The sequence below is a fragment of the Myotis yumanensis genome, unplaced genomic scaffold (genome assembly GCF_028538775.1).
Source record: "Myotis yumanensis isolate MYYU_CA2020_CCGP unplaced genomic scaffold, mMyoYum1.0.hap1 SCAF_2, whole genome shotgun sequence".
Classification (NCBI taxonomy): Eukaryota; Metazoa; Chordata; class Mammalia; order Chiroptera; family Vespertilionidae; genus Myotis; species Myotis yumanensis.
In genome coordinates this window covers 165,043,588-165,056,283 of record NW_027223753.1, presented here as the reverse complement: position 1 = coordinate 165,056,283, position 12,696 = coordinate 165,043,588, and the positions used below count along the sequence as shown (strand labels likewise).

The 12,696-nt window shown below is 32.8% G+C and overlaps 1 protein-coding gene across 4 annotated transcripts in view; it reads right to left on the bottom strand.

The window, feature by feature from the left end:
- Positions 1–960: 960 nt before the first annotated feature.
- The window catches only part of ACAP2 (ArfGAP with coiled-coil, ankyrin repeat and PH domains 2), a 142,941-nt gene continuing 131,205 nt past the window's right edge, over positions 961–12,696 (bottom strand). For all 4 annotated transcript variants that reach the window (XM_070406524.1, XM_070406525.1, XM_070406526.1 and 1 more), the window contains 2 exons: positions 11,653–11,714; positions 961–6,074 (listed from right to left, as the gene is read on the bottom strand). In XM_070406524.1, coding sequence (XP_070262625.1) covers positions 5,974–6,074; positions 11,653–11,714 — 163 coding nt within the window. In that variant the 3' untranslated portion in view covers positions 961–5,973. The remainder of the gene's footprint in view (positions 6,075–11,652; positions 11,715–12,696) is intronic.

Genomic DNA, 12,696 nt, shown 5'->3' with positions numbered 1-12,696 from the left:
ACAGAATATTTAAGGACTTAAAAATTTCCCGTTTATTAACCGAAAGAAGCAGGTAAAAAACAGTATGATCCCACTGTATATAAATGCACATACGCAAAGGTCTATAAGGACATATGCCAAGGAAGTAAGTTTTCCCCTCAGTGCTCTCCAATAGAACTTCCTATGATGCTGGGTATATTACCTGCCACATTCAAAACAGTGGCCACAAGCCCGGCTGGTGTGGGTCAGTGGTTGAGCATCAACCCATGAACCAGGAGGTCACTGTCAGGGCACAAGCCTGAGTCTCAGGCTAGATCCCCAGTAGAGGGCATGCAGGAGGCAGCTGATCAATGATTCTCTCTCATCATTGATGCTTCTCTCTCTCTCTCTCTCTCTCTCCATTTCCCTTCCTTTCTGAAATCAAAAACAACAAATAGTAGCCACAAGTCACATTAGTAAGCCCTTAAAACTTGGCAGTGCAATTAACTTTGTGTAATTTTAATTAATTTAAATTTCGATAGCCACATGGGGCTAGTTGGACGCCACACTGGACAGCATGGGCAGATGATGGAATTATGGATGATTATCTTCTTTTTCACTTATTGTAATTTAAACATTTTTCTACAATGAAAAAGCATTGTTTTGCAATAATGAAAAAGCAGGCTTTGTTTTCATTTAAAATCTTTACTGACTAGTGGTGTGGATTCTCTTCTTCATAGAACTATGCTTTCAATTCGCTTTTAAAGGCAAAAGCAGGCAATTCACCTCCAGATCTGTTCTTTCAATCCCTCCATCCCTTCTGTCTCAATCCATATAAAAACATGTTTTTGTTTACTAAAAGGACTGAGTGTGAATGTGTTGTGTAGATTAGAAACTTCAACATATATGTCAATCACAATGGAAAGGAAAAAAAAAAGCTAGGGCCCCAAAAAAGCCTTTGTGATTTTTATCTAATGAATTGGGAGACATACAGGCAGAAGAGAATGTTTAAAAGATCAAAATGCATTTCTTTATTGAAGCAATTAGGAAATGGGAGCAATCTGATGGATCTGACAGGGTTGGAAAGGAATATAGGACCTTAAACACGACAGTTGTTAACAGATAAGTCTGAAGTTGTAGTTTATAATAAAGTGAAAATGTGAGCATGAAAGAACTATGCCAGATGTGAAATTTTTATTGACTTATAATTTTTTCAGCATACAAAGTATTTAATCAAGTGTAATATTTACAATTCTTACATAATGTACATTTTAGAATAACTATAAAGATAATGTACTTTGTTTCATTTACAATGACAAACTACACTAAAACTACATTCATGAATTAGATACAAATCCTCTACATACCAATAAAAAGTAAATGTGTTGGTTATACATTCTTTAAAATATACCCTTTCACAGATAGCAAGAAATATTACATGTAACAAGTCTTTATGCCTGGAATGATCCAAAATACCACAAAGCACAAGTAAACATATGCAGAAAAGTAGCTCATCATTTCCAAAAGTCAACCTTAAGCCTTTGTGTAAAATAAATGTCGTCAGCACTCTTTATAATGTAGCGAGCTTTCCCTGTTTAAAATTAACATCACCGGTGTTGATGAAAAATTAAAAAAATCTAAAACATAAAATAGTGAAAAGACCAATATAGAGAAAAGCTTATTTAATCAAACCTTGCTTCTCTCCCCCATTATCTCATTTTAAGTAAATAAATGTATGTAAACAGAAAAGGATGTCCACAAAATTATATTTGCAGATGTCAGGATTCAACCAAATTGAATCCAAGCCCCTTTTAGCTATCTTTCATCAAGAAATTTTTAAGTACAGGCATACCTCAGAGATACTGTGGGTTCATTTCCAGACCACCACAATAAAGCAAGTATTGCCATAAAGTAAGTCATAATCTTTTTGCTGATGGAGGGTCTTGCCTTCAATTTGCAAAGACACAATATCTGTGAAGTGCAATAAAGCAAAGCACATTAAAAATGAGGTATGCCTGTAAATAGTAAATTAAAATTACCTTTGCAATGTTTTGCCTTTCATTAATGTTTGTTATTGCAAAAATGTAAACTTTCCTATAATTTAATGTTGTCAAATCCTAATCTATTCCTTCAAGGTAATTATATAGCCAGGTTCTCCAGAATATTTGGAGTTTTTATCAAAACACAAGGAAAGCTGGCAGTCATTATCAGATGTTGCTGCTTTACAAAGATTTCAAATCAATTCATGATACAAATAAAGTGCCTCTGACTATTAATGACAGACAAGGGGGCTTTGGTGTCATCTATGCCACCGGCCAGCACACCAGTGACCCCCTCTGTAAAAAAAGAGGAGTGAACCAGATCAAAGAAGAGACAGTGTTGGCTTGCGCAGAGAAGTCCTACTGTGAAATCAGGTGAGATAAAGTAATGTCCAAGTACACTGTGAACAGCAGAACAGTATACAAAGGGATACTGTTATAGTTTCATTTTGCTTCATCACACTGGTTTATTTGTGAGGAGCTCTGAATCCAAAAACAATAGTAATTACTAGTCAGTGGTCTTTCCACTATGCAGGTCTGAAGTCATTCTGGACAAACAATTCTATAAAAACATCATTTTTCCAGCTCATGTCCATGGTCAAAGGTGCTAACAAACAGAAAAGTTAATTTGACAATCTAAGAGTGATATGGAAATGTCTCATTATTCAAAATGGGTAGTAAATTTAGTCTTAAATACAATTTGGTTGATTGTGACCATACTTTACATTTATAAAATTTTATTTCTAAAATACTGCTTAACACATCACAAACTTGAGATGTCCAGAGTGTAAAGGTATATGTTTTTGTGGGATTTTTCTTTTTCAAAATGCACTCATGAAGAAGCAAGTACGTATTCCAAATTAAATCTATACATTTTGAGAAACAAACACCAAGGTTCATTAAAGTCTATAGTCAAGACCAGTATAAATTAGGCAAACACTGTAATGTAGTGAATCCCTGGAAATTCCTGGATTTCTAAGGACTGTACCAAAGGTAATTTTTAAAACCTTATAGAATTGCAAATAACTACTCAATTACCTTTAGTCTAGTTCTAACATGAAACTGCACCTGATGAACTCCTCATAGTGCAAATAATATTTTTATTTTAATATTAATCTAACTTCTAAGTTAATGAGCTAATGAAATGCCCTAACAGAATAATGAGAAAAAATCAGAAACTAGTATCAGCAGATCAGTTAAGGAAAGAAAACAATGGGCAGTCACACTGACCTATGAAGCCCAAGGGTATGATTAACATTGTTCCCACTATAGTTTCTCATAATGCACTGGATAATTCACAGCGCAATAAAACTCAAATTTGTTACATACTATAGAAAAGATGTTACTTGACAGCTAAATTTACCCTGGTAAGAGCCACCCTTTGTAACTACTTGTAACTATTATACTTTAGAGCCTTGCTGTTTACTGTATCATTTCTGCCAAATTTAATCCAAATTATGTCTCAGCATATTTAAGAAAGCAAGCCACAGGAATGTATTTCTGTAGTACCGGATTCCCTGTACTGTTAAAGATGTTGCCTTCTCTGAAGATATTCAGAACCATGATCATCTTTAGTGTAACTGTAAATACATCTCTAACCATTAAATGTAAGTGGGCACTAATTACTGCCACATTAACAGCTCATGACTCAAGCCACAGGAGGTAAGAGCGTCATGAAGAATTGCCTTCACAACTAGAGATTCCACAGGTTTTCTGAAGCACCAGTGGCTGAATCCAAAAGGAAATCTGCCTAGGCTTCCTCAGATAAAGGGTAGGAGCTTTAGCAGGAATGGGCACTGCAAAGGAAAAGTGAAGCTCTCTTTCCTCTTTCTTTCTTTTTGTTGTTTTCAACATATTTCCTTATGCTTGAGTTTTTTGAAAAATCAATCTCAAGGTACACTCTAATAAAAGTGATATATATCAAACTTTTGCCAAGTCAGATGATCTGTGACTCTGAGGTAAAACAGGAGAGATTTAAAACAGGAAGGAAGGGAGAGAGAGAAACATTGATTGGCTGCCTCCTGAGCCCAAAACCTGGGCATGTGCCCCAACTGGGAATCAAACTGGCGACCTTCTGGTGCACAGGACAATGCTCAACCAACTGAGCCACACTATGACTGTTAGTGGTTTAATTTCAATACAAGGCTTTTGGAAGTTAGGATTTCCTTAGAAATAATTCATAAATACAGTTTTTATTCTTATCTAATATGCAGTGATTATTACTAAATAAGCATTATGTGCATGCAATTTGACCAAACATGGAACCTTTCCTGTGATGTGAATTTATTTCAGTATAATTCCTGTTTAGACAGATTCCGTTTTGAGAGTCAATTAATTTACAAAACTCTAGTTATTGGGAGGAAGGCATGTTAGAAAATGTATCTCTACCCTATTAAATAGTATTTACCTACTTATCTGATAAGCCAAATTTTAAAAACTCTCTTATTTAGAAACTGAGTATCAATGATAACACATGTAACTTGTAAAATAAGATTAAATTTAATTGTTGACAATATTAGAAAGAAACCATGCTCTGGCTAGTGTGGCTCAGTTGGTTGAGCATTGTCCTGTGCACCAGAAGGTCGCCAGTTTGATTCCCAGTTGGGGCACATGCCCAGGTTTTGGGCTCAGGAGGCAGCCAATCAATGTTTCTCTCTCTCCCTTCCTTCCTCTCTTTCTCTCTCTCTCTCAAAAAAAAAAAAAAAAATCAATCAATAAAAACATTTTTTAAAAAAGAAAGAAACCGTAAGGCAAATTACTAAAGTATTTATACTCCTGACAAGATATGTCAACCAAACATGGAATTAGCCTAATTTGTAGCATATAATGATAAATTAGTATATCCATATTTTGGAATTCAAGGGCCTATGATTCATAAAACCAAATACTAAAGCTATATAGATGTTATAATTTAAAATAACATACACTGTATACAACAAGTACACAGAATAGATGTTGAAAAATTAAAAAGCAATTTAGTGCTATATTTTAATTAAAGCTAAGAAAAACATTAAGTTTTTTTTCTCCTTTTACAAAGAGATTTTTCTTTCACAAGGACCAATAGCAAAAATGTATCTTGAAAAGGACAAATTTCAAATATAAAAATGCTCTACATTACTCTATAAATCAGCTTTTCCTTTGAAAGTTACAATATGATGAAAGCGTAATTTTGCAACATTCAAGTAACCTTTGAAACAGTTTTATTACATCAATAGATTTGTCCAGGTTTTAGGAAATCAACCCAACAATGAAGAACTACCATTTCTATAACTGAGAATCTTTTGGTGATTAAAAAAACTTGTTAAGGGCTTCATTTTGCTGCATAAAATGGAATAAAACTGAAAGACTGAGTTATATCTACCTGTACAAACACTGTATGTATGTTAAAGTACAGGATAATAACCAGATATCTAAGGAGTATAACTGCATTTATGAACCAATGGGGGAAACATACTCTCCAGCTAATAATTAAATTACATATGTGTGTATAACAGCTAGGCTATCAAAGCAAAATAAAACCACTTCTGAACCACTAATGTTATCTGGGAAAATAAAGAAAAGACATATTCTTGAGGCAGGCAGGACCAGTCGGCTCCCACTTGATGCAAATATGTGACACTGGGTACGACGCACAGAAGAAAAATCAACACTACCATCCACTAGCAAAAAAAGAGATTTTTGTCTAAACTCTTAGGACATAGTAACCTAAAGATGGCCTAAGTCTAGATTCAATTTTTATCTATAAAAATAGCCCTTTAAACAGCCTCTCTTCCTTTTTGTGGGTCCTAAAATAGGCTCCTCTTCCAACTACTAAAGCCCTATGTTTTACCAATGAATGGGTACCTTTTTTCCAAACTACTCAATATCTACTAAAATTAAGTAGAATTAAAGTAGTAAAAATGTGTGAGTTTTCAAATCTATACATTAGGAAGTCACCAGATTTAGTATTCTCCCCTTCTTAAAAAAAAAAAAAAAATCAGAATTTCTGTGAATCTTGCTGGAAACGATTTAGTTTTTCTGGATTATTGGATGCCATCTGAGAAAAATCACGAAAAATGTCCTGATAAGTTTCATCACCTGCATGAAAGTAAAATAAGGACACTTTTAAAATGCATACAATAAAAATATTAATAAACAATATTCATTCTTATATTTAGTAACTACTTTATAATTCATTCTATTAAAATTTTGTTTAGCTGAGCATTTTTAAAAGAAAAAAGATGAACTAAATATAAATGCTGGAAAAGTATATAGTGAAAGAAGAAAGAAAACTATACCTGAAAAAAGCACCTCAAATGCAGCCATAGAGGAAAGTTCAGAGTTAGAAAAGAGCAAAGATGCAAGTATTTTAAAGCCATGTGCAGAAATACATTTATTCATACATGGGAAATAAAAGTCAGTATAAGTGAGGTATAGTAAACAAGGCATTCTTTAAATAAGTATTTCCCTTGATCAAGACCAAAAGGAAAGGCCAAAAACAAACACTAACTGTTTCTGATGGATGCAAGTTATTAACTAGACAAAGCTGATAATCAGGTGAGGGAGGAAGCCTACTTTAGTATTACCTTTTAAAAGCCATTTTAAATAGCATGTGAAAAAGAAATTCTTTAACTTTAATGCTTAACTAAAACTAACACACCTAATCCCCTGCTTACTAAGCTTATAAAATGATAAAGCCTAGAAAATGACTATAAAATCATAATTTTCACATGTAGTCAGAAGTTTTTATTTACTGTAGGTCATATGAGAAAGAATACTATGACAACAATGGGAATACCAAAAACATGTTGAATTAGAATAATAGACATATGTATATACATACAAATATGCTTGTAGGGAAGAAGATTATACATACTAATACTATAGCTGATTGAATACTCGATTTCTTGCCATGAGAAACTAAACATATACACACATACAGATTACTCCTCAAATAAAGGATTTGTATAAAATAAAATCTTATTTTCAAGATGAGTAATCCATTAGGAATGCTTCCTATTAAACATCAGCTTTATACAGAAGCTTGGCATAGTTCTGTTTTCAAGATTTAGACTGTCAAACACTATTTTACATGACTGTTGTTGTAACATGGTTTTATAATTATTTCCTAGAATATACCTTGCATCCATCTTATTACAAACTCATTTGCTACAGTTGTTGTTAATAGTGCAGTAAGTTTTGTTAGCTTTTGAAAAGAGATTTTTTGAGGCAATAGATGTCATACCAAAAGCTAGAGAATTAGAAAAAGTCTGGGAAGGGGACGAAGATCTATCTAGTAAAAAGGTCTAATAGCATAACCCAAAATTTTCAATAAAAAGTTTTTAATACTTTCAATATTTTTTTCACTTTTAATATTTAATCTATGTAAAAAGCAAGTTATTAAAATCTCTATATAGCTTTCATTTAACCCTGGAAATTTCTCATGACCTGAATCAATCAATCTACTTTAAAAAGAAAAAAAGTAAGGAGAGAATCTTAATAGGGTTGGCTAAGAGTAACATTCTTAACTCATTCATTAAAACAACAAAAACAAAGGTTGAAATGCTGGAACAATAGGTAAGACAATCCAATTATACCCATGATTTCTTAAAAGTTACTCCCACATTAAAAGACAAACTACAATCTATTCCCATTTTTAGCCATTCTAAAAGATATAAAATAATACGAGAAGAGACCAACATTAAATATCAATTAAGAAACCATACAAAATATTTAAAATTTTTTCTTATTCTTAGATGTTGAATTAAAATATTTAAAATATTTATTGTAAACATTATAAATATTTTTAAAATACTATTTAAACTGGAGAGTCTGGAATTTTACTTTCCAAAAAAGTGTAAAGTGCAGATTATAATATAAAAATACCACACTGATTTTACCATTCAACACCAGAAGTAACTTAAAAGGCACACATTATACATTCAAGAAGAAATAGGAAGAAGGATCTAGCAGAGACACCAATGCCAAATAGTTTACAGATAGCACCAGATGAGCATTCTTAGTATTATAACAGTACAATGGCGATATATGGCTTCTACTATTAGCAATGCATATTTTGTACAGCAAGCTGTGGAATTTTTTCTTTTTGTGGTTTTCCAGTTTTCGTTTTAAAATTATCTAGTACCTATTACACAAGTACATTTTAGTAGAACCATTGTACCATGCAAAACAAATTATAAGCTCTTTTATTCACTCAATTAAATGCTTCTTTGAGGGAAAAATTGTTGGTGCTACACACTAATCATTTGTTTCACTTACTGAATACATTTTAAAAGAGTTACTACAATACGGAAGGAAGTCTCACCTTCACACACACAAAACTTTTATTAACATTCAGTTTCTAATAAAACACTAAATAATGGACTATCAATATACCTTTCTTAGGCTTCAAAATGTATGGTCAGAAAACAAAGGTTACAATAATGATAATGACTAAGTTATTTAATATAGTTAACACAAATCGACTTCAATGTGATCCTTTAAAATTTAAATATAATTTTAATCATTTAGAATTTCTCCCAAGGCAACTATAACTTGTCTACACTAGAAGATATAAACAATAAGCCAGAATATGATGCCCTGGAAAGTTTACAGAAGTACATTTAACAGTTTATTATTAAAGGTAAACAACTAGTCACCCAATATTTTTAATGCTAAGTTATATCCTTTAAATTACTTAATCGCATTGTACTAGTATTTCTCTTCAGAAAGTTAACTGTCTATGTGCCCGGACAGTTCTGAGTTTTTAAAATGTGGACTGCTGTTTCCACTGGTAGTTTAAAATGGTTTTTTGATTTTTGGTATTCAGAATAGCCACTGCTATAGCAGTTATAATGATCCAAGATTTTGTTGATTTTGCTCTTGAGCAAAAAGATGGCAGCATGTGAAACCCCACCCCCAACTAATCTTGCCCCTTCTGGGTTAATTACAGCCTTCTTTTATAACTGATTAGATCAGACAAGCCTTTGTCAGTAACATACTCACATAACCAGTAGTGGTTAACTAAAACAGTGATTTTCAACCGACTAAGAAACTGCCAACAATCAAGAGGAATCCTAGGACCAGAAACTGGACTGTGGGAACCACCACACTGGTTTCCAACAATTCAGAGCAGGGCATGATATCTCACTCACCCACCCCCACCCCAATTCTCCTAAGAGCTGCAGTAACTGATAAACAGGGTTAGATAAATCTTCCCTTCAGGAAACACGTGCTCTTAAACCTTGCAAAAAATCAGGAGTCTGAGGTCAGGGTTGTGGATAGAAAATTCAGAAGTAGAGTCTCCTAGAAATAAGTCCGTGATTCCCAAAGGTAATATCTGAGTCTTTTAAATGGTAGGGCTCTTCATTATCAAAAGACTGAAACAAACTGCATTTTAAAATTATCCAGAATTGTGAGATTTTCTTTCTTATGGTAGGCAGCAAAAAAAAAAAAAAAAAAAAAGTATCTAGATAAAATAACCAAAATATATGAGAAAAATTTACAGTGATAGGCGAAGGAGAAAAAAAGACCTGTTACCTAAGCAAACATATTTGCTCTCCAAAGACTCATAGGGAGAAGAAAAGTAGTCAGAGAGCAATTGCTGTGCCATTTCACCATGTCACCTGTATAAGTATAAAATTGTTCTGCTTTAAATATCAGACTCTAAATAAATCTAATTAGAAAAATCTAATTAGCAAGATGATCCTCAAATAGATCAAAATTTCATTTTATTCTGCATTTCCAGAATTCTGATCTATTTTTAATCTCTAAACTGAAATTTGAGAGTGGTATAAAAGTTTGTTTTTTAAAAAAGAGGGTGTTTTTTCAAATTTTCATTCAAATAAATAGCAAAAGTCTATTTTTCTTTGGATGAATGGAAGGTATATACTCATCAACTTATACATAAAACAACAGTGAAAGAGACATATGAATGCTCCTAAATGGTGGCGGAAGCCCAAGCAATTCAGGTGAAACTACAAGTTGCAAGAGCATAGAGGCCCTGTCCTTTCCAGCTTCCCAACTCCAGAGAAAAGTCAACCACTGACCTTCTGACTAACCAGTTGGGTGTAACTTCATCAGCAAACAAACACCTTAAGGAAAGAGCAGCTGACCAAACATTTAAGTTTAAAATTTCAGGAAAAAAAGAAAGTTTAACTTAAAATCTTGAAGATCACTCTTATCTCACAAATATCGGTCATAGCCTTTGAATAATATTTTTTATTTTAAAGTGCTTAAACACAAAGGCCTCAAAAAAATGGCCTAGTAATACCATCACTTAAGTATATGTTACAAAATAATAACATTTAAAATCTCACATTCAAGTTTAAAACAAATGGGTGAAATTCAGAATTAACACTGAGACTTCACCCTTAATCAGCTTTCTTACATCTTGGTATATCATGAATCAGTAGTATTGTTTGATCCATAGGATTAAAGTGGGACACCCTAGATTAGAAGTATCTAGATGTTCTCTATTCTCAAAGTTCTTACTTGTTCCCTGTTAAATTAAACCAAAAATAAGTAGTAAATACAGTCCTCTGAGAAAAGAATGGCCCCATATATCTATTCATTATATATTAATCTGATTAAAATAAAAGGAAATGGCTGAAGCTAGAACAAAGTACAGAAATTTGAAAATATATTTAAACAAGAATAGATATTATCAAGCTTTTTAAATTATTAATATTCATTAAAAAATTAAATATACCGAACAATTTCAATTATTTTAGTCATTAATTCCAAGTTTCTTACTAATATGTATATGAATTTAAAACAGACATATTAATAATTCATATACTCAACTTGATAAAATTGCAGATCTAATTATTTGACATTTCATCAGAGAGAGGAATCTGATCACAACATTTCTTCCTTTTTTAACATCTTGATTCAAGGGTGAAAATGACTCAAAATGAGACTTGAGCTGATACTGAATTAGATTTCTCTAATTATGAATAAGTCTACTTTGCCATCAGGTTCTCAAAATATTGTTCAAAAAACTTCCATTTATCTAACAGATATTGTACATTATAAGATAAAACGAGACCTTTCCTCTATACCTTTTAAACTAACTCCACTCCCATTATGTACTTCTTAACCTACTGGTAAATTTTATTTTAAACCTTCAACTCATGTTTATATCAAAGTATAAAACTCCTAAATTCATTTTCTAGGTATTTTCCATTCTGACTTATTATTTGCCAAGCATATGGTGATTTTTTTTTTCCCTGAACACAATTTATAGAAATTCCCTGAATTAACAAAAAGAAAGCCATTTTGTTATATTCAGTTGACAGAGAATTTCAAAAAGAAAATGACTATTGTGCTGCTGTAAGTGTATAAAGATACATTATCATTCCATTTACTTCACTGGAATGTATATGGAAGACATCTGTACAGCAGAGAAAGAAGTCAGCAGCCAGAGTTCAATACAGCAAGTGAATGTGTACTCTAATAGGAATAGTTATGGATATTTAAAGGCCCAGGAGTTGACCACCCCCAAGAATTTAACAGGTACAGTACATACTTAACAACTCACAATTTACAAGTTATAAAACTCTATAATATTAAGCTAGTTTGCTAAAGAACTATCAGTCCTCCAATTGTAAACTTATAAATTCTTGAATGCATTTCTTATACTGCATTTCGGTATGGTTATTAGTAGAATATTGACCTGGCTGTCCATAAAGTCCTTCTGACTCCCGCATCTCTTCATTCATTCTTGCTAAACGTAACCTAAAATTAAATAAAAGCATTTTTAGATGAAGTTATACAAGATAAATATTCATAAAGTAATGAATTATATAAGCAGATAAAACGTGTACTAATGTAATTTTTTTCTCTATCAATATTTGCCACTGAAATAAATGGGCTTTTATTCTATCAGACCCAGCCAGCAATCCAGATAGAAAAATAATTGTATTTCACTTTATACAATTCTCATGAGAGAAGACAATGAAGGCGTATTTCAGCTCTGTTAAAGCAAGATTCTTGCAGCACCTTCAGCAACTTGCTTCCTCCAGACTCCAGAGAATTCCTGGCTTCTATAGCAACCTATCAAACTTTAACCACCAACTGCTGAAATTAATGCTATCGTATGGAAGCAATAGCCTATCATAAATTCACTCTGGTTCACTCTGAGGTGAGTAGTTCCAGTCATATAAACAGTGTCTGTTATTTCTAAATACTGGAAATATATTTTGATATACAAACATTATAATAATGACCACAGGTGACCAAGATTTTCCCAAGATTACCATATTGGCTATGCATTCTTTTTAGGAATTATTCATCCTGGCAGCAGGAAGACATGTAGCATTGGATTAAGAAGACAAGAATTTCTTCCCATTTTCTTACTAACGTGAAACAACATTTTAAAACATGCAAATGGCCCTAACCAGTTTGGCTCAGTGGATAGAGCGTTGGCCTGCGGACTGAAAGGTCCCAGGTTCGATTCTGGTCAAGGGCATCTACCTTGGTTGAGGGCACATCCCCAGTTGGAGGTGTGCAGGAGGCAGCTGATCGATGTTTCTCTCTCATCGATGTTTCTAACTCTCTATCCCTCTCCCTTCCTCTCTGTAAAAAATCAATAAAATATATTAAAAACAACAACAACAACATGCAAATGTTGCCTTTGGGACCCTTCTCCTACTTTATATTACTCTTCTGTTCTTCAAGTCACCAAATACTCATTGCCTTCCCAGACTTCTAACACTCT